Here is a 23,471-nt window from a genome sequence, read left to right as displayed (position 1 = left end):
ACCCGTGTAAATTTGACAACTGCCACCCACATGAATTTCGGCGCACAGAGGGTCGAAGCGGACATTTAGAGATTTTCGGAGATCCCAGGTAAAGAAAAAAAGTAAGTGGGTGGATGCTGTCATCAAGCGATTTGATGAAAAAATCCCCAACAAAGAAGGCGAAGTGATGTCCCTTTATGACTTCATGAAAAGAATTTCCACTAAATTCGCCAAAAATCCCACCAACCTCACCAAAAAGAAAGAAGGTAAAAGTCAGAAGAAAGTTCAAAAGGTAAAAAAGAAAAAAAAGAATAACAAAAGTAATGCCAAATGATGAAAAAAGCTCCTAGTAGTGATGTACTCTTTGACTGTAATTTTACTAAAATGTTACTACTTTTAACTATTTTTTACTATAAACATACTGTAAATTACTGTAAAAATACTTTTTACAATTTTTCACTACTTTCAACTAAGAGTAATGCCAAATGATGAAAAAAGCTCCTAGTAGTGATGTACTCTTTGACTGTAATTTTACTAAAATTTTACTACTTTTAACTATTTTTTACTATAAAAATACTGTAAATTACTGTAAAAATACTTTTTACAATTTTTCACTACTTTCAACTAAGAGCCCATTGACCTCTTTTCACCATATTAAAAAATTTTAAAAAAATTGTATTAAAAAATAACTTTTAAACACGCCTATTAAAAATCATCACAGACACTGCTCAATTTCTTATCATGTGTTGATTTTCAGTAGACAGTCCTCAGCCTGTCCAAGTGTGAAGGAAAGTTTGGTAAACTGTGCGACCCCGCTCAATCGCGCTCCTTGGTCAAATTTCAACGGGTGGCAGTTGTCACTACCGGTGGCAGTTGTCAAATTTACACGGGGGGCAGTTGTCAAGTCGGGTGGCAGTTTTCAAATTTATACGGGGGGCAGTTGTCCATGTTTCCAGGAAATGGGTGGCAGTTTACAGCCTCCCCAGACCTTAGGCAGCAAGTTTTGGAGGTACAAACGAGTTAGTGATTTATTTGAAGGCCGAGATTAAAGTCGATTTTAATTGTGCCACCTGGGCGTTTATGGTCGACTAAACTTGCAATCGTGCAGGTTCAATTCTGAGATCCAGTGTAAACTGTACATTCCCCTAAACGACTTTGAGAGAAGTCGTGATGGGACGGCCACCTCAAAATATCCGCTAATTCAAATCGTGCTTTGTACCTTGCACAAAAATAAGTTTGGACACCCACGATTTCCGATTTTTCTGGAGCCTCCTGACACCTGCCTCGTGGTTTCGCGTAATACTTGAGAGGATAAAAGGAGTCTGATAACATCACAAGATCATGTCACATTAACTGTAATCTAACCACGTCGATCGTCAGACTGCAATATTGAATGCGGCTTCAAATATCCTTGTTTTAATACTGAATTTTAAGTGAGATAGAAAACAACTACTTATAATTACAATTCTAAATTACGAGAAGTAATTACAAAAGACGTAAAGTTTGCTTTCTAAAAGTAAAACAATAGTGTTCAGAGAAGAGAACGAATTTTCAGATGAGAAAAAAAAAATCCAGTTGCTAAAAACAATCGATATAATGCCAATGATAAATTCTTGGGTAACGAAAAGAAAGAGATAAAAAACAAGTTTACCCTCATTTACTTATTAGCTTATTTTGCTAGGTTAAAATCTGTATGTTTACTAAAGGTAATAAGTCCAGCAGTTTTCAAAATGCTGTGCGTTAAGCAATTTTGGGTATTGTTTCAAAATCCTGGATTTACAAGGGCACATCAGCGGACAGATCAAAATATAAATGCGATAACCCCCCCCCCCCCCCCAATGTTCATCTTCAATGCAACTGAATGCTCATAATGTGTAAGATGTTTCATTATTTTCTGCGGTAGACGATGAAGATTTCCCACTGACGAAACCTAGATGAAGAGCTAAGCGTTGTGATAAACGTTCACTGTTCTTCGTGCGAACTCTCCTCCATCTCTGTTGTCAATCGAGGCTAAATCCGGTAAATATTTCATCAAAACAAGAGCGATTCGACAAATTTTCACGTGAAAAAGACAACACTGCCACGGCCAAGGCCTTAGCTTTTACTCCTGTATTGTTGAATAAGTTTAGAGTCACAACGCTGACCGTGACAACTGATTTCCCGGGAGACTCGAACGCATGGGTAGGAAAGTGGGAAGGTCGTGTGAAGTCATCCAGGACGCACACAACACAGAGTATGTTCTCGTATCATCGTTTATCACTTCCCAGTATTACTAATTGATTTTGAAAAGATACTAGGGGGTGCGTCTCCTGGTCGCTACGCGGCTTAACCCCCCGAGCGCTGCGCGCCCTCTAAGGTCTGCTTCGTGGACCCCTCGTGGGTTAATCTATGAAGTGGGCTCAGTGGCGAGGCGTGAGTGATCGATTATCGACATTTCCCCATTTGAAGCTATAGTGAAGAATCGATTATTTAGATGTTCGTTGCGAACACGCTGCTTATCGATCCTTTGCCACAGGTTTAAATGGCAGATAAATCGATCTATCGAAAAGCATACCACGCCACTGAGTGGGCTCATCTGGGGACCGTATTCTTGATATCCAAAATCGATTTTCCAAACTGTGAGAGGAGATGAAGTATAAGAAATTAATGATAAGCCCCCAGGCTAAGAAATTGAAGCAATCGATAACAATGATATTTTACAATACGGGAAGATACATTTTCATTAAATGAGTGTTTCATGAGGAAAAATATGCTCAGAATTATCGCGGGGGTCAATAATAATGATACTTTACCATGAGGAAAAAAGCAATTTTATAAAGATTAATTCTTGACTCACTGAAAAAATCTTTGGAACCAAATGAGTAAGGGGAAGAAAGTAGTAATAGAAGTAAAGAACGAAAAAAAACCTGGCTAAACCACACAAACGAACGTGTCGCATGAACATGGAACTGGTAATTGTCAGCAATAAGCGGAGAAAACCAGGATGAGAAATTGAGGGTGGAGGAATACCTCTGCATGAGAAAGGGTAGCGAATTGTGTAGGCGCAGAATGAGCGAGGGGGGGGGGGTGATGTTGTGAAAGGGGTAGCGGAAACGACTAGAGTTAGGTCCCATTATGCGTTATGCGAAACTATCATAATTTTATGTATAGAAGATTTTCTCGAGCAATTACCCTACGATTTTCGGTGTGAACATTAAACACGATTTATGCAACGAAAATTACTGAAAGTAACTAATTACCAAAATACTCCATTTTCTGATACAATTAAAAATCCCTGCTCGTAAGAAACACTCGAGTCGAACGCATACTGAACGTTAAGCAAACGGTTCAGCTGTTGCAAGTTGTTCATACTTTGGAACTTTGAACTACATAGGACGGGAAACGGGAAAACGCGACGATTGAGGAGCGCATGGTGGCGTACGCGCAATGCGTGAAGTATCCACGCAGTCTTGCAGGCACCAACGGCGCGCGCGCCGCACGGTGGAGTACGCGCAATGCCTGAAGTATTCGTGGAGTCTTGCAGGCGCTAACATGCGTTCTGCGCCGATCGCAGTGTTTAGCGCGACCATTCAAACTCGCGCAGCATTTTTCAACTTGTGATTTTAAAGTTTTTTGCCAATTACACTCTGAATGGACCATTTGTCATTTATTCTGATAAAAAGAATAAAACCCCACACAAAATTCAACTAATTTTCTTCCCTTCATTCATAACTGGGAATGGTTGACAAAAAGCGGAAGGGCCAGGAAGGAGAATCGGGGTTGGAGGAAGGGTATCTCTTCATGAGGAAGGGTAACGGATTGAATTGGCGCACACTGTGACGAAATGGGTAAAAGGTCGGACATGGGGGTGTCTCTAATTTTGGATCCGGAGTGGGCATGAAGTGTTCCTAAGGGTTCATACTATACGAATCTAGCATGTATTTTCAATTTTTTTCCTCCAATTTTTTCCTAGAGCTCCTCAAATGTGGCAGATTCCGCTGTTCCTGAAATTGTCACACTTCGTCAAAATCTTTTCGACCCTTATATTTTGTTGTGACGTTATTGCATGTAAATTTTGATACCTGGAACTTATTGTTGAGACTCCAAGGAACATTTTTCACTGGTAATAATTGAAATTATGTCAAATCTGAAGGCTGCCACGTAACTCTAAAGTTACCTACTTCAAAAAGATGAAAATTGAACTTTAAGCAAGCTTTCAAAAAATTCGCCGCATTTCGCCGAAAAAGTAAGCATATAGCGTGCTCAAGTAATCCTTCGAGAATGATAATCAGCCATATTTGGCTGCAGATAGGCGCAGATTCGTGAGATTCTTTGATTTTCGTCTGAAAAGGCCAGACGGCACGAGCGGGTCTCTCTCCGTCAAACTCAATTCGACCCTTATATTTTGTTGTGAGATTAACCCATGTAAATTTTGATGCTTGAAACTTATTTTTAAGACTCTACGGAACATTTTTCACTGGCCACATTTGAAATTATCTCGACGCTGAAGGCTACCACGTATCTCTAAAGTTACCCGCTTCAGAAACATGAAAATTGAACTTTAAGCAAGCTTTTAAAAATTGTGCCGCATTTTGCCAAAAAAGTAAGCATATGGCGTGCTCCAGTAATCTTTTGAGAATGATAATCAGCCATATTTGCTTGCAGATAGCTGCACATTCGCGAAATTTATTGAATTTTGCAGACGGCACAAGGCATCCTGCAAAAGCGTACGTAGGGACGTCCCTCCTAAAAAATTGGAAAATGTACAATTGTTCATATATTTTGTATGGTTTTAAGACCAGCATTCCTCTGCCCAAGATACCTAAATTATAACCCCCCCCCCCCCTCCCCCCGGTGTCAGCTTAGAGGTATTTGCCTCTCTCGAAAGCAAATATCGCAGGTTGCTAAATGCGCTTAATCTAATTATTAGACCCTGCGAAGTAAGGCGTAGCAGTTTCATCTAAGTAATATTGTGAACATAATAATGACTACGCATAGTAGTGTTAAACATCAGCAAATATGGTTACATTCCATCCGCTTAAGACGCGACGTACAGCGTAACTGGCCAATGCGGATTTCCCATCGTAGGATTAGAGGTAAATTGATCGACGAGGGGACTTTATCCTAACTGTTACTAGACCATTTATTGATGACTGTTATGCCACCTGAATCTGGTATCCAAAACAATCGAGGGGATAAGAGGAAATGCATCAAATAATCAGTTTTACATTAAACAGTTGTATATGGTTGATAACAACAATAAAAACGCAATAATCTTAATCGCAAAATCTTAAAAATCATGAGGCCACTGCACTTCTAGTCCTTCATCATAGCAATAATGACATGCAGTGACATCAACTTCGAAGAGGACCCTCTTGAAGAGAGGTAGAGGAAGTAGAGGAATCGATGGACGATGGCGGAACGGACGACAGCGAATAAGATGATTACATAGGCCTTCCAACCGATTTTTTCTGTCAACTGTGTTCTAATAGCGAACCGTATACTGAATAAGTATAGAGTTTTTTCATGAACTGACGGTTTACTTTAATTTCCTATTGTTTCAATACGTTCTAATTATTCCACTTTGAAATAACTGCACAATAATCAGATATATTAAAGCATAATTTTATTGTACCCGATACTTCTTCCTTAATGTTGATGTGATGTAATGTTGGCGTCGATGAATCGATAGAACTATGGTCAAAATCGAATTCTACGATAAAAATACTTCAGATTATGTGAAATTTAACTTGAAATTTTGGAAAAGGGAGTGAAACAGTTGAGAGAAACTGGAGAGAAAATCTACGAAAACACCTTGGTTCCTACAATCCTGAGCAATACTTCATAAAAACACCCGAAAACATGCATTTCCGTTTGAAAATCGGCAAAACTAAGGTCAAAATCGGATTCTGCGATGAAAATACTTCGGGAACGCATGATTCTGACCTGAAATTTCATAAAGATCGAAGGATATAGCGGAAAGAAGTTGCGGAGGAAGTCCATGACCGGGCAATCCTATGTTTCGTTACAGTGTGTGGCGCAGAATGAGCGGGGGGGGGGGGGTGATGTGGAAGGGATAGCGGACACGCCCAGCGTAAAATACCGTATTGCGTCATGCGAAACTCTTGTCATTTTATATACGTAGCAAAGATTTGTCGTTGTTTTAAAGTAGTGTTAACATTTTGCTCTTTATCTTTATACTCCGAAAGGAGGGATCATATTGTGAGAACATGAATCACTCTTATTTATTCATTGTTTTGAACCTCTTGATGGTCAGATAAAATATATCCATCAGCTGATTATTTGCACTAATTCTCTAACTGGTGAAAGAATTACCAGGGATGAAAAATGTGAAGTATTACTTTATGTTTTTATTGCACAGTAACAAGTCTTTGCGTTTAACGTGGTGGCATTTCTGAGCATAAAAAGAAATATTTGCTTTGTATGCGACAAAATCGTGATGTACATCGCTAGGTTTCTTGTTGATCATTGTTTGATACCTTCAGACTAATGATGCGCCCTTTATTTCATTCGATTATTGCTCCAAGCGTTTTTGCTTTCGAGAAAAAAATATAGAGCTATTATTTCATGCTTCACAGCATGGAATAATGACACGTTTGGCCGTGTGTTTAAGAGCGTACGACTAACACAGCGCATAGTTGTCAATCCCTCCCCTTCATCCCACAATAAATTGAACTTATCCGTGCTAAAAGGAACTATGTGCGCATAGGGATCGCATGTAACATAGCTCCTTTCAGCATAAACACGCCCAATTGCACACTTGCGGCGAATGCGCAAAAAAGATCTTCAGATCCACCAACGGATTTTGATGCCTTTGTAACGGAAAACGACAACTATAAATTCCTGACACTGAAAAGGAACAGCTATCAATACACTTCTCGCTTGCATAATGAATAAATCAATGCATAAGAGGAGAGCATAATCGGACGTTTTCATATCAAACGGAACTATGTGAATTATGGCGTGAGCCCTGTTATACACATATACTTATGGGTCTCAGGACTAATGTCTTAATGCACATAGCTCCGTTTGATAGAAATACGTCCAATCAGTATCCGCGCGGTCCAGATTTAGCTCACCTGCGAATGGCATCCGCTAGGGAGGCGATTCAGATTGCACGATTGCAATTAATACCTACACTACCTACCGTCTAACACGCCTACTGGAGCTGGACTATGACTTATTTTTGCGGAGGAAATGTGCAATACACTAAGCAGATACGCTACGCTCGTGTGGTAAGTACAGTTTGCTTCAGTGCACTAAGTAGGTACATAAAAAAGAGCGGCATTTCGTTTTACAGACCCGTCTGAATTCGACGGTTTGTAATTTTCTTCCGTGCTAAATTGTTCAAAAACAAACAGAAATGCTTTCCAGAGCGGCGATAAAAGGCACCCGTCCCATATCTCTCTCACTTGTATTGGCAGTTTGACATTTTTCAGGCGATTTGACTCGATGTTACTATTATCTGAAATTGTACCACCGCAGAAAAGACTCCCTCCGAAATAACTTTTGCTCTTCAAGATTTGGCTGAATTGGTGTCTTTAACGAGACATCAAACCGCTACTTTTTTGTTAATTTTTTCAAAATTGAATAAAATATTGCTTTATGTATGGCCGGCATAGAAAAATCACTAAAATTTTAGAGACTATTAGTCGGTGGTTTCAGAGGCGCTCAAATAATGTAAACGTTTTTTTTCGTTTTGGATTCTTCCTTTGTAGTGCATTAGTTGCGCAAACCTATAATCTCTCTTCTGAGATCACATAACAAGGGCGAGCATAGCCCACCCCCAAATTTTGTCTGCTTATTTCTGTAGACAAAAATGACCTAGAATTTCTTGTTTCCTCTCGATTCCTAAATATTCTTAATTTAGTTTTTTTTTTTCTTCCTAACTTATTTCACATTATTGTTTCATCTCTTTTCCGCCAAGTGCGAACTGTTACAAGACGTTAGGATTCAGTTATCTCTCCTTTGCTTTGTGACGCATACTCAAATCCCCTTTTTCCTGCAGGAGTTACGTAGGAGCTGAGCTAGACGCTCACAGCAATTTAGAACAGTGAAACATAACGGTCAATTAATTGCGAAACAAAGTAGGTGAGGTGATCTGCACGACTAATAAAAATTGAGTGCAGAAACCGAGTTGACGGTTTTCTGGAGACTAAGTCACTCATCTCGAGTACCTTTCCCCAGATTATTAAAAAATATCGATTGATGGTCCCAGCAAATGGTACGTGCGCCTTCTCACGGAACTCGAGATAAATCCGAAGCGTTCGGATCTCTCGGCAAATGAGGTGTGGGAGGGCCGTTCTCTGGAGTGGCTGGCTCGTGTAATTATAATAAATGGATTTGTTTGCCTACTCGCTCGTTTTTACGAGTGTTTTGACGTTGTGATTGGTGACTGCGATGAAGCTGGCGCGCGGAGCGGTCGGAAGCCGGCTCGCCTTATTTGGGGGGGCCTAACGCAACCGCCGAACGCCGATGACCGAGATAGCCAAGGCTTGGCCCGCACCGCTGCGCTTTCACGGCGAAGAGCAGCCTGTGGTTTCTTGACCGTAACTTGAAAATTTGGAAGCTGATCTTGTCGCACGATCTGATCTTACTCTATAATATAAAGTGTAAGGATAACGCCTGATGCATAACGTCAGAGGCGAGAAGCGCATCGGGGTGTTGGACCGCGGAGCGGTCAGAGGGCGTGGCCCCTTCGTTACAAGCTAATGGACCACTAGACGAGCTACAAAGTTATATGTTAATTAACCAAAATATCACGTAGAACACGATTTGCGATACCATGGGGCTAACTTCATCCCATTTTCTTCTTCTGTTCAATTCTCATGTGTTCACTCACAGGGCCGGATTTACCTACTTGCCGCCCATGGGCCGCTAGTAATTTGCCGCCCCCTTCTCATTCGTTTTGAAACATCAATGAAAACCATCAAATGAACGTGCCAGCGGGAGAGGGGTGCATAAGACGCGTTTACTGGTGTTGAACACATTTCTTGGGAAAGCCCTGTCAACACTACCAGCAAAAGTTCACGGAACTTTGCGCGAAAGATAAGTTTCGTAAACCTTTCTCTGTGTGGACAAGGCCTTCCGTTCATAAGAAATGAACGAAAAAATTATGAAAGAACAAACATAAATGTGGATTGATGATTTTAACTTCCGCCGTCGCGCCTCGCAGACCGCACTGTGTTTGACGCAGTGCGTGAAGTATCCACGCAGTCTTGTAGGCGCTATGCGTCTCACGCTGACCGCACTGTGTTTGTCGCAATGCGTGAGGCGTGAGGTATTCATTCATTCTTGTAGGCGCTATCCGTTTCACGCTGTCCGCAATGACCGCACTGTGTTTTGATGCAATGCGTGAAGTATTCGTGCAGTCTTCTAGGCGCTAATATGTGTTACATGCCGATTGCCGCGCCGAGGGCTTCTCCTTTTCATCTCAAGTCCTCGTCATCATTTCTCTCGCCGCCGGTCGGTTTGGCCGTTCCAGGCCAAATTGCGTGTTTGGTTTCTCTCTTAACGACTAATTAAGGTGCTGCCTCTTATATCACTGAAAGACGACAAAAGCAGAAATTACTATACTACCGGAAAATTAGAGATTTTGTCGCCTTTTCTCGTTTATAACTTTTTTTCTAAATCCGAATTTTTTTTATACCTACATTTTAACAAATTGCAAAATTTGCCGCCCCCTATAGATTTGCCGCCATGGGCCGCGGCCCATGTGGCCACCATCTTAATCCGGCCCTGTTCACTCACTGTAATTTTATGATTTGTATCATCTTTAAAAATCAATTCCGTGTTTCAGGTCTCCATTTCCACGTGGTGGGCGAAGGAGTGGTCAGACTGAAAAGCCAGAGGCAAGAGCGGATATACGATAAGGAGAATTACATCGATTTCCGGATGCGACTTCTAGGCGAGCCTGGTAAGTTCACAACTCAACTTTCGAGCCGATCTTTGCACCTTCGGCTCTGGAAAAAGAAATCTTAAATTATGATTAAATAATTGAGCCCCACGAGTGGACCAATAACTCAAAAGTTAATGAAGCTGAGATTAATGATAGGTTTCTTACAATTAAGAGAAACTTCTGATCAGGTTGGATACCAGCTAGGAGCAAGGTAGTGCGCACGAAGGAGAGTAACAATTCACGCTAATGTTCTTTCGGTCGAGAGATTTTTGTATTTTCTAAATAAATAAGTTACCGATACTCAATTATGATCCATGGAACGATTGAGATTAGAAAAATAAGCATTTTTCGTATTCACGCTTTAAAGTACTTCCGTGGTGTAAATTATGATGCAAAAATAAAGAGTGTTTTGTATTTGTAAAAGTAGAAACTACGTTAGACGACAGCAACCCTGCTTGGATAAAAAAATCATACCTAGATAGTTTGACTGCATATATGAACATGATCTTCATAGAATCCGGCAATCAGCACTAGATTCCTAATAGTGTTAACTATACGCATGTTTAATCTCCAGGAAGTCCAGCACATATAGTGCTGGACTTCGGTATGTTTAACCATTAGCCTGTTGGTAATCTCCAGAACGTTTTCAGTAGTGTCATGAAATCTGCATGCTAAATAGCAAACCTAGTAGCCAATGCTGTCAGTGCTGGTAACTAAATTTGCACGAATCCATGCTATAAGGAATTAAGTGCTTTTAGCATAAATATGTCCATTTCTGGAAGGTCTACATAGCCAGACAATCTATAGTGCAGTGGCCACCATCTTTCAGTATAGTCCCTAACTTTCTTTCTATGAGGCCTGCCACTCAATAAAACTAAAATTTGCGGAAAAATTGGCAACTGTGTCGGTTACGGTCCCCTGATGACGATGAGCTAAGCAGCTAGGGCCGACAGCTGATCTGGATTACTGGATTTGATGATTATCCATCCGGCCATTCCCACAGTGCAGCAGCGCAGCGTGCGCTGGTATGGTGACCTGATTTGGTGCAGAAACACGGATTTCGACAAAACAGAGGGAAATGCCGATGATGAGCCGGCCATTTCCTGCGGGTTTCAATTTCAACTGGGCGAGTTTCAATTAACCTGGCTCGGTCTCTTTTCCGGTTGGTCCGTTTAGGCTCGATTCGATCGGGTGGCTCCTGGTGGTCAGTCTCATTTGTGTTTTATCATTGAGCATCATTTCCAGGTTAAATAGGCAAATATTCATCCTAAAATTGGATTGCCCCGATGTTGCCGATTAATGAGGGATTAAAGTAATTCGACTACATTTTGCAAATTGCATGTGTTCTGAAATGCAATAATTGGCAATTGCCAAACCAGAAATTGTAGTTCCGAATTGCAATAATTGGCAATTCGGAACTACAATTTCTGGCTCATCTGTGAAAACACGTGCACGTGTGTACCTACACAGGGAAATTGCGCTCTTTCTATACTGAGCCAGAAATTCTAGTTCCGAATTGCAAAATGCAGTCCCAGGGGCGTAGCTAGGAAATTTCTCTGGGGGGGGGTGGGCCATGGGACCACCTCTCGTGGTGAAGAGAGCGGGAGGTGACAGGGAGGAACTGCGCTCGTTTTTCTGGGCGGGGGGGGTAGGCCCCCCCTAGCTACGCCCATGTGCAGTCCACTTGTGACCGGATCTATGAAAAGGGATCTTGTCTTTCGGAAGAAAATTTTCCTATACTTCTCGCAAATGCACTGGAAATTTTGACACATTTTTTACCCGAAAATCTAAAAAATTGAAGAAGGTTTTGCTCCTGAAGTCTCAATGCAAAACTTCTTCGGTTGAAAAGAAACGTGGTGTTAGTTTTCGTGAAAAGAAACGGAGCATTTGCTATAGGTATTTCCTCGTCTTTAAGGTCTCTTTCCACATGTTTCGGTCACAATTGAATCTCTCAGTTCAAAAATAACCCAACTTGGATTTTTCACGATTTTCTGGCTCCTTTTCCGATTGTAACGCAGTTTTTATCGTCTCAGGAAAAATTTCATTGCTGGGTGGTTTTCGAACTGAGAGATTCAATTAATTCCGATCAAACGTTGGAGATTATCAATGGAAATGACGTCAATATTAGGCAGGTTCTGATGTAAGCTGCAATATTCTTGAATTTGCGGCCTAGAATGATTTCTCTTGAATGTAACGGGAAAATGTCTGTATTAGGAGGAAAGTTGCTTACATCAGCAGGAAACCTGCTCGCAAATCAAGCGGTTCTATTCTTGATTCAAGAGGAAACCTTCTTGACGGCAAATTCAAGATCACTTCTGTTTTAACCAAGTCACATTCTTCCAAAGTTTCATGAGAAAACTATACAAGTTTGGTTCGCCGATAACACGAACTTAAGGTGATTCGATGGACGCCATATTTTGTGTCAGAACGGCATGTAATGTATCGCATCAATTAGTTCCATTTTTGCAGCTACTCGTAATTTGTCTCAAATTTTGAGATCGCAATTCTGTTGTCAGTAGACTAAAGCACTCACTTACCAATTCTAACAAATAAATTCAACGTAATAAAGGCGTGGTTTTTTTAGGGAGAAAATATCGCAATCGAGTGCAGTTTCGATATCAGTATCGAATGCGATGTTTTCTCTCTAAAAAAACCACGCCTTTATTACATTGAATTTGTCTGTAAACATTGGCAAGTGAGTGCTTTAGTCTTCTGACAACAGAATTGCGAGAAAAATTATTAGTAGCTGAAAAAATAGAGCCAATCGATGCGATATATCGCACGTCGTTCTGACACAAAATATGGCGTCCATCGAATCACCTTAAATATGTTTTCTTGGTTGCATAGGGCAAGCTTTCATCTCGCTGCAACGAATGAAGAAAGAGCCGCACTGCAAGGTGCGGATGACGATGGGTGCCCGTGGGTACCTCCTGTTGTCTTTGACGATCCCATCGAAACAATTGCACTTCGCCGCCGCCCCGCCTCACCGCGAGGTCAACAACAACAACAACAGTATAAATACCCGACGCCGCGACGCACCGACTCGCAGCCACGCGTCGGACCCACGCGCCAATCCCCCCCCCCCCCCTCTTGGACAATCCCTCTCCTCCCTCGAGTGCAGATGGTGGAAATGTCTACCGAGGCTACAATTTGATAGATGTAACGGTTCCGCTAATACCATCTCGGGATCCGAGTTCTGACGTTATTACTGCCGTGCAAAGGGAAAACGCCGTATGCACCTTCCGACGTTGCGAAATTTCATCTGATAGGATATTTTTGAGGGAAATATATATTCAAGAAAATTAGTGAATATTTTTTTCTGAAGTTTTTCAGATACACTAGTTGGAATGGTGAGTAATATTCTCTGAAAAATTCAAAGGATATATTCGCGGGAAAAATTCACGAGTTTTCCAAAAAAAATCGTATTTTATCAGTGGAAATTAGGCAACGCCTGAATTTTCATGAGATTCTTACCCCAGAATGATAGATTAACTCGTGCCTTGCAGTAACGATGAGTTTTCCCTCGTTCTATGAAAGGAAAATCGCAGAGTTGGGGCGTAACTGGAGGAAGCTCCTCTGGTTGGCAAAAATTAGCTAATATCGTCCTGAATACTCCTCCCTCCCCCTCCCTCCATCGAGGGGGAGATGCAAAAAGGAATAGAGACTGGTAATTATTCGAGGCCTCTTGCATTATCCCAGTAATTGCAAGACCACCCAGTCAGCAAATGTAGTTAGATGAGGCCACATTGGGCTTTTAAACGATGCAACTATTTGGCCTCTGAGGATACGCGAGGAAGTATCATTTCAGTATGAAGGCGATATTTATGCGTTGACGCTCTTCATCAAAGTATTCTCTCCAGCAGCTGCATTGCTCGCTAATTTACACTGCTACACTGATGATCAGATTTGGAAATGATGCGACTATTCGGCCTTTGAAGCCACGCGTCGTCTCCAAATATGCCTCTCGATAGAGGAAGGCGCCAACAAGAGCAGCTTCTTTTTCGCAGAGAGACATGAGAACCAGAAGCCACGCCACCACCAGAACGGCGCCTTCTTGCTTAAAAATCAAGCTTCAAAGGGTGATTTCCTGACCAAAGAGGCATCTGTTGCCCCCAAATCAATGCCTCTTCATCTTCGTCCCCACTTTTCCTGCCCCTTCCTCTCCTTTTCTTCTCTTTTCCCCATCGTTTCCTTCCTCCTTTTTTCCTCTTCAGGCTTTCATACTCCATACTAATGTAAATACGGAGACAAAAATACTTAATTTAATTATTATACATTAGTGAGGAGAGATGTAAGAAAAATTAACTTAATAATATTCAATTACTGTAATAATAAATTGGCACTTAAATGGACTTATCAGAAAGGAACCAACCCACATCAATTTGAAACTGAGAAAAAGAGGTTTGAAGTTTTATTCCTCCATAAGATTTAGTGTAGAAAGTAACTTCAACGCTCTTTTCACAAACTAATATTTTTTTCGACTTTGAGTTTTTGGCAGAGGGAAATATATAACTAGAGGAACTCAAAAATATCCTTAACTCAATTTTTTCGAAAATGTGGGTTGGTTCCTTCTCGATGAAATGGGTCGAAATATACGTAAATATAGGGACAGAAAGGGGGGGGGGTAAAGGGAGTTTATAAAAGGGGTTTTATGAGCTGCGCCTCTGTGTAACCGTCCTACCCGCGACAACATTTTTGGTTAATTTCATCCCAGTATGCAAGCGAACGGCCTATCACGTGGCACGGACGACAAAAGCCAGAAGTTGACGGAAACAGGTGGAAGAACACTGCGTGGAGTAATCCATAAAACGGCGACAAAGAGGCGGGAAAGGGGGTCACACGCAGCGTCGGGGGGTGCTGCCCGCCTGCGTGGGAAATCGCCGGCGCCGCCCGGGGAAAGCGAGGGTTCCCGCCACGATCTGGCAGGGCGCGCCGGACCGGGCATCGGGTTATTGGACTACATTTTCATGCGAATCGTGGCGTGGAAAATGGTCAAACGCGACCACGCGCCGCGACCCGGACGCGTCAGACCGTGTGACGCGCGCGCCATGCGCCGTGTCACGCCGGAGAAATCGCCGTTGTCATCGTTCCCGCCGGGTTTCCCACACGAACGGGGAAGGCGGGGGGGGGGGGGGGCGAAAATGTCATTTGGTGAAATTGTGAGTAGGTTTAGTTTGGATCCCTCAGGCGGAAACGACCCGACTGCGGAAAATTTAAAAAACAAACAACACTGGAAAAAAAAACACATTGGATCTAGAGTCCAGACTCTTGAAAACATTGACAAGAAAAAATACTCTTGATTCAATCAGATTTTCAGCTTAAATCAAAAGGAAATCCGCTCAAATTAAGAGGCTTGGTACTTTATTCAAGCTAAAATCTGATTGAATCAAGAGTATTTTTTCTTGTCGATGTTTTTAAGAGTCTGGACTCTGGATCAAACGTGTTTTTTTTTCCAGTGAACTTTTTACTATAGGACAGTAGTTTTGAGGGGTCTGACACAACGCACTTTTATTTTATTTGAAAAAAAAAAAAAATTGGTTGGCCTGTCATCGGGTGAGCATTGGTGGATTTTGACAAGATTGACTGGGGGCTTGAATTTCTGCTTGTATTTTCGAGACAAAAAAAAATGCGATAATTTGGAGACACCCTGTCGCGGGGTGACAAGGCTTCTAGGATTTCAAAATGCTCCGACTTTCCATGGAATTTGAAATTAAAATCTTCTAACTTTTCAACATCATTTTGTAATGGTTTCCTTTAAATTGCTTCTCACGAGAACATTTTAAGCGCGAGGTCTCTTGAAATTGAAAACATGCAATGTAATAAATATGTTGGAATCTGTTGGCTTCGATCAGATTTTTCGTGTTTTTGCACTTTTTTACCGAATTGCGTAGGCGCAGAATGAGCGAGGGAGGGGGGGTGATGTTGTCAAAGGGGTAGCGGAAACGACTAGAGTTAGGTCCCGTTATGCGTTATGCGAAACTTTCATATTTTTTTGTACAGTAGATTTTCTCGAGCAATTACCCTACGATTTTCAGTGTGAACCTTTTAAACACGATTTATACAACGAAAATTACTGAAAGTAACTACTTACCAAAATACTACATTTTCTGATACAATTCAAAATCCCTGCTCATAATAAACACTCGAGTCGAACGCATTCTGAACGTTAAGCAAACGGTTCAGCTGTTGCACGTTGTTTACACTTCGGAACTTTGAACCACATAAGACGGGAAACGGGAAAACGCGACAACGCGACGATTGAGGAGCGCATAGTGGCGTAAGCGCAATGCGTGAAGTATCCATGCATTCTTGCAGGCACTAACGGCGCGCGCGCCGCACGGTGGAGTACGCGCAATGCCTGAAGTATTATTGGAGTCTTGCAGGCGCTAACATGCGGTCTGCGCCGATCGCAGTTGGTTGGCCTGTCATCGGGTGAGCATTGGTAGATTTTGACAAGATTGACTGGGGGCTTTAGTCGTTTGTATTTTCAAGACAAAAAAATGCGATAATTTGGAGACACCTGTCGCGGGGTGACAAGGTTTCTAGGATTTCAAAATGCTCCAAGTATTCATGGAATTTGAACTTAAAATCTGCTAACTTTTCAACATCATTTTGTCATGGTTTCATTTAAAATGCTTCTCACTAGAATATTTAAGCGAGAGGTCTCTTGAAATTGAAAACATGCAATGTGATAAATATGTTGAAAACTGTTAGCTTCGATCAGATTTTCGTTTTTTTGCACTTTTTTACCCTTACAATTAGACTGTTTTAATTGAATTGAGCGATTCCTTAGGAACGACATAGATTGGGTCCTTCCTTTGCACCTACACATCATAGAATCGTGTTGCAATGGTTGAATTTCCCGAGTAAAATTTATTGAAATCCATGCTGACGTTAAGTTTCTGAGACAGCTGTCAAATTGAGAGAGGGGGAGAGAGAGAGAGAGAGAGAGAGAGAGAAAAAAATCTAGTGTCAACAAGCCGACGATAGGAAAGGCGTGATCAGGCCTCGTTTTTTAACTTTCCTCCCAAATCTGAGTGACACCTCACTGGCAACATGGAACGGAGCAATGCGCGTTCACACCTAGCGCCTTCAATTTTGCAGAAGCAACACGGACATCCATCAAGCACGAATAGTTGTATCTCTGCGCCGTCATCAACGCGGTTCTTTCTCTTGCTCTATTATCATGTTATGGTTGTTACAGTTTGTTTCATATGTAATGGTGATTCAAGGGCTACGTGATCGACACAGTCGAAGATAGGAGATACATAATCGGGCCTCATTATTCCATTTTTCTCTCGAATCTGAGTTACACCTCATTGGCAGCATGGCGAGTTCACTCATCGCGCCATCGCGCCTTCAACTTTGTGGATGCAACACTTACATCCATCAAGCACGAATAGTCGTATCTCTGCGCCGTCAACAGCACGCGTCTTTTCCCTTGCTGTATTTCCATCTTGGGTTGGTTCCGTTTGTCCTCTCTCTTTTGGAAGCACTTCAAGGAATACGTAAGCAACTTGGCCGAAGATCGAAATTTTCTAACTTTTCTTTTGAAAGAGCATTCGCTCATTTTCGCTCAAATCCATGCGATTTTGAACAGAGCTGTAAGCTCTTCATGCTCTCGGCAAAATCTGAGAAAATTGTAGCTTGATTAAAATGTTCACGCTTTGGTAATAATTTCCCTTGTTGCTTTACTGATATTAAATACCAGCGATTCGCTCTGACTTCTACTTATGCTATCTAATAGCGTTCCATTATTGCAATATTATTTTCTACGATAACGTCCGCTTTTACAAGAAATGAAAGCCAGTCTGAAATTGTGCCTAAACAAAAAAAAATTAGCAGACTTTTCGTGATCCAGTAAAATTTACCTACTCGACACGGGAAAAAAAACACATTGGATCTAGAGTCCAAACTCTTGAAAACATTGACAAGAAAAAATACTCTTGATTCAATCAGATTTAAGCTTAAATCAAAAGGAAATCCGCTCAAATTAAGAAGCTTGGTTCTTGATTTAAGCTTAAATCTGATTGAATCAAGAGTATTTTTTCTTGTCGATGTTTTTAAGAGTCTGGACTCTAGATCCAATGTTTTTTTTTTCCAGTGGACACTCCAGATTTTTCAAGAAGTGGTCACCCTGTTCTAGACTCCCTCCTTAACTCGCCGTAACCAAACATCGGTCGTTGGACAATTTGGAGTGAGTTTTTTTCAGAGGTATCGGTCCAGCGACAGCGGGTATCCAGGTCAGGGCCCATGGCTAGCGGCATGTGGCGGTTGGGTCTTTGCCTGGGATCTTCCTCCCACTGGCCATCGCCCGATCCAACGGACGCAACGGTGCCACCGATTTGTCACCGGATTCGTAACCGCGATTCGCTCGGCTCAACCGGAGTGCATTGTCGCCCGACCTGAGTGACCGTTGTTGCCGGACCTCTTAGTTCATTGTTATGGTGATCATTCCTGTAATGGAGTGACAAAATGGGGATATTATTTGCGTTACGGCGCGGCGTCGTGCCCGACACACTCCTCGATTGCACTCAAAGATGCAGCAGCGCGACAAATCCTTGATCGAGAGCCCTCCCCCCCCCCCCTCCCCCGATAGAATAATCGTCCGGACTACTATCAGCGGACCGAACCCCGGTCCAAACCTAATCAAACTACGACCCAACATGCGGGAAAAATCGTTGGCGTGGGCAAGGTGTCTACTAAAATATAATTTTGAACTTTCCTGATATTTAAAATGAAATTTCCTGATAATTTACGGGAATAAATTGACAGCTGTTTGGTTTTAAAAACCAACGTATTCAAAAATTGAATCGAATGTTTCACTTTTGCACAATCCAAACTGTATGTACAGTTTGAAAAATGCTCGATGCACTCGGAATTTCCTGAACCCCTACTAATTTTCCTGATGACATCAAATTTCCTAATATTTTCCGGTTTCTACTGACAGCAGACAGGCTGATGGGGCTGCGATACGTAACGTTTTTGGAGATAATTATTGACCCTCCAAACATACGGAGTGAAAAATTAAAAACATTTAGATCATTAACTTTAGGACGTACAGCACATACAGCTGCAACAAAATCATTGCTCAAAAAAATTAAGATATCTGGCCCGTACCCGAAAAGTGCCGCTAGATTGCCCAGGCTTTTTGTTTGGCGAATTATTGATTAGGTCATTTCCAATGAAGAAACATGATTTTTTCTTCAAAAATATAATTTTACAAACATAGAAAACATGTTTCGTTTCCATTCATGATTTGGGTTGGGATTACAGTTGCTTGAAATGCTCCTAACACTTAAACAATAAAAAACATTACCTGGCTTAATGATTTCTGAACTGCGACCAGAATCCCCATTCTTGAACCGGCGTGCAAACATAATTTATGGGAAAAATTCAGCATTTTCCGTGAAATTCTTTATTTTCCCAACATTTTTATGTTAACTTTTTTCCTTGCCTTTTCCAAGCCACTTTTCACTAGTATGTAAACCAGGGCCGGATTTACCCATGGGCCGCCTGAATTTGGCGCCCCCTTCTCATTCGTTTTGAAACATCAATAAAAATCATCAAGTGAACATGCCGGAGGGGGAGGGGTGTATAAGACGCGTTTACATACTCGTGTTGGATACATTTTTTGCGAAAGCCCTGTCAACACTACTAGCAAAAGTTCACGGAACTTTTCGCGAAAATTCAGTTCCGTAAACCTATCTCTGTGGGGACAAGGCCTTTCATTTGTAAGAAATGAACTAAAAAATTAAGAAAGAACAATCATAAATGTGGTTTAATAATTTTAACTTCCGCCGCCGTGCCGCGCTGACCACACTGTGTTTGGCGCAATGCGTGAAGTATTCATGTAGTCTTGTAGGCACTGTGCGTTTCACGCCGAGCCGACCGCTGTTGACCGTATTGTGTTTGACGCAATGCGTGAAGTATTCATGCAGTCTCGTAGGCGCTAATATGTGTTACATGCCGACCGCCGCGTCGAGGGCTTCTCCTTTTCATCTCAAGTCCTCGTCATCATTTCTCTTTGCGCCGCGCCGTTCCAGGCCAAATTACGTGTTTGGTTTCTCTCTTAACTCAACTGATTAAAGGTGCGCAGTCTTTTGTATCACCGAAATACGACAAAATTAGAAATTAATGAACTCTCAGGAAATGAGAGATTTTGTCACCTTTTCTTGTTTGTAATTTTTTTTTCTAAATCTGATTTTTCTTTATAGCTACATTTAAAAAAATTGCAAGATTTGCCGCCCCCTAAATTTGCCGCCATGGGCCGCGGCCCATGTGGCCACCCCCTTAATCCGGCCCTGATGTAAACACCCTAATTTAATTCGAAAAAAAAAAAAAAAAAAACAACGGGACAAGTTCTTCAGAAAATTTGGCAATCGGTCTCTAAAAGCACCCCTGTAGAGTCTCCAACACCGAATATTTGAGCTGATACATGCGTTCAGCATCATCGCCACGCAAGTCAGATGCGAGTTATTACCATCCACCTCTCTTCCTAAGCCCTTCAATTTCCCGACGAATAATGGAGCCTCTTTAAAATTCCTCGCCTCTATTTACCGTAGGCATGCAGGGGCCCCCCGTGCCCCCTGGACGCCCCCCGCGCGGGGGCCCGCGTCCTTCCGCCGTCTCCGCGTGACATTCGCACTGACAGTCGCACCTCCCACGGCTACGACTACGGTGCTGCCGGCTCCCTTGTAAGATTCACGGTCTGTCCATGATTTTCGCGGGAACATGCGCGTGATTGCGCACAACGAGGCAACGTCGTTGGGCTCAGAGGCGCAGGCGGCTGAGCGACGCGCGACGTTTGCATAATCGCTGTCCGTCGTAAACGGTTCGATTCTTTACGCCTTTTTTTATGCACACTCGACGGATTGGCGTTGGTCGTCTAGCGGTCCAACTCAACATGTGTTCCGATTTTGGGACCCACCTAACAGCCGCGGGCGATGTCATTTTCGACGGTTTGTATCGGGCAAATACCGCCGTCGCCGTGCGAAGGAACACTGGAAAAAAAACACATGGGATCTAGAGTCCAGACTCTTAAAAACATCGACAAGAAAAAGTACTCTTGATTCAATCAGAATCTAGCTTAAATCAAGAACCAAGCCTCTTTATTTAAGCAGATTTCGTTTTGATTCAAGCAGAAATTCGATTGAATCAAGAGTATTTTTTCTTGTCAATGTTTTCAAGAGTTGGAACTCCAGATCCAATGTGGTTTTTTCCAGTGAAGAACGCCGTATGAGCCCTCATACGCTGCCGAATTTTCTTTGATACAAATCGAATTTTCAGAGAAATCTGTGAGTATTTGGACCGCCTCAAGCAAGAAGGAACTAATCCACATCAGCTGTTGCCAAATTTCATTGGGAAATTGAATTTTTGACATGGAAACGGTTGAGCGGAACTAGGACCAATTCTCAGTGAATTTTTGCACAGTACGAAGCAAATTTCTGAAAATTTTCAAAGAAATCCGCACAAAAATTCTCTTGTAAAAAATAAATTGCCCAGTTAAATTCGGCAATAGCTGATGTGGTTTGTTCCCTTTTTCGAGAATTTTAATTGCGATTAGATTTAAATTATCTGAAAATTTCAAGGGGAAACGTTTCATAACCCTCCTTAAAAATGAGAATTTTACAGAAGGAAATTTGGCAATTCTCGAATTCTCGTACAGCGATTTTCTTTTGCACAACAGAATGGGGAAAGGGGGTTGAGCACCGTCTCCCCGTAGGAGGGAAGTTTCCTTGACAACCTTTTTTACTGGGGTTTCTCAGCATCTATACTGATACATTGATTTTTCTTTTTTCCAGGACAAGGATCAGTAGTTCTATCGCCAGGAATCCATAGTTTTCCTTTCAAATTGGGGCTGCCGTTGGGTCTACCTTCGACTTTCCTCGGGAAACACGGATGGGTGCAGTACTACTGTAAGGCAGCCCTCAGAGAGGTTAACGGGCTGACACATAAGAATCAACAGGTGTTCATAGTCATGAGTCCAATCGATCTCAATCTAGAGCCATCAATATTAGCTGTGAGTAAATTAACTTTCTTCTCCGACTAAGCTAAACACTGAAGTTTCGATTCTTTCCTGCAGAAAAATACACCAGGGGAGGGAAAAGAGATTGATGTGAAAACTTTAATATAAATGTACATTTTCTACTTTTTCCTGCCTCTCCAGAATTTTTGCTTGTAACTAATAATGGGAACTTAAGACTTAGGTTCAGAAGTTTCCATGGCGATGGATGTTTCAAAGTTGCAGAATTATCTCAATTGCAGCCCGATTACTGAATCCATGTCGGTACCACAAGACAAGATTATCTTTACCATGCAATGTATCACATTTCATCTCTAATCGTGCTGCTTTACTTAAAATCTTAATAATCGGTCTTTCTGGACTCATGGGAATCTTTAAAAACTAGTGTGATAAAAATGGGTAATTTCAGAAAAAAATGTTTTTGGTGACTACTGTGCATCAATTGCTTGAAAAATTCATGTTCATACTAATTGGTCTGTTCCATCAAAACTGAAGATCTATGACTATGATAACTTAGGAAATTTGAGGAAGATTTTAATGTTGAGGAATTTTTCACTCTGATTGCAACATTGCAAATGTCTGCTCTTGCTTTATTTTTTAAAAGGTAACTGACGTGAAGTTTTCCTTGAAATTTTCAGTGAATAGTCTTCACTTATTAAAATAAATTCGTACAGTAAATTTTAAGGAAATACTCTACTCAGTTTTCTTTTGAAAAAAAATAGAACATTCTGAGATTTTCAAATGTTGCAATGAAGGTATACATTTTTTGGTTTTTGCCGTCTGTTTGGAGAGCCGGTCTCCATCACAGCAATTATCTAACAGGTGTACCAAATCCAAATGAGAACCTAATTTGACAATAAGTTCAAGCTGATCATTGAATCAACTCAAGATCTTGTGGAAAATTTATTCCAATCTTCTCTCCTTTTGTAAGTTATGTTTCAAGCGGACTGAATTTTTGTACTACTGTTACAGCAACCATTCGAATGCGATATCGAGCATAAACTAGGAGTCAGTTGTGTAAACTCAGGACCAGTTTACTGTCACGTGGCTTTAGACAGAGGTGGCTATGTGCCAGGAGAAACCATCGGTATAACAGCAGTCATCCGGAATAGAAGCAATGTGACGATCAAATCTACTAAAGCCGCTCTCACAGAGGTAACTATATTTTCTATGACAGGGATCTTTAAAATCAACGAGAGAACCAGTGCACTAATGCATCTTAGAATCTTCTGAATCCATTAATATTTTTTTGTTTCACTAAAGTGCTTGCAGTTGATTATCTTAATTTCTTTCAGCTTCAATTTGAAATTTTCAAGCTTATCGGAGGATTCATTCCAAATTTGTTTTTTCAGACGATTCAGTACATGGCAAGGAGTAAGGTCCTGCAGTCTGAGACTCGTGAACTAGCCTCCTTAACGCGAGGAAAAATTAGACCAGGTGAATTGGACGAATGGGACAATGAGCAATTATACGTTCCTCCTCTTCCTCCTACCAACCTTCGAGGATGTCATCTTATCAAAATTCAGTATGATGTTTATGTGAGTATATAATTTGTTTAAACTTGATTTT

General features: G+C 41.5%; 1 protein-coding gene across 1 annotated transcript in view; it reads left to right on the top strand.

The window, feature by feature from the left end:
• Positions 1-23,471, top strand: part of Vdup1 (arrestin family protein Vdup1) — a 35,216-nt gene that overhangs the window by 9,417 nt on the left and 2,328 nt on the right. Inside the window, exons 2-5 of the mRNA XM_019050746.2 lie at positions 9,779-9,895; positions 21,682-21,899; positions 22,875-23,057; positions 23,255-23,440. Of these exons, the coding sequence (XP_018906291.1) occupies positions 9,779-9,895; positions 21,682-21,899; positions 22,875-23,057; positions 23,255-23,440 (704 nt within the window). The remainder of the gene's footprint in view (positions 1-9,778; positions 9,896-21,681; positions 21,900-22,874; positions 23,058-23,254; positions 23,441-23,471) is intronic.

Source organism: Bemisia tabaci, chromosome 6 (genome assembly GCF_918797505.1).
Source record: "Bemisia tabaci chromosome 6, PGI_BMITA_v3".
NCBI lineage: Eukaryota > Metazoa > Arthropoda > Insecta > Hemiptera > Aleyrodidae > Bemisia > Bemisia tabaci.
Note: the sequence above shows the minus strand (reverse complement) of the source record. Positions and strands in the feature narration are given on the sequence as shown.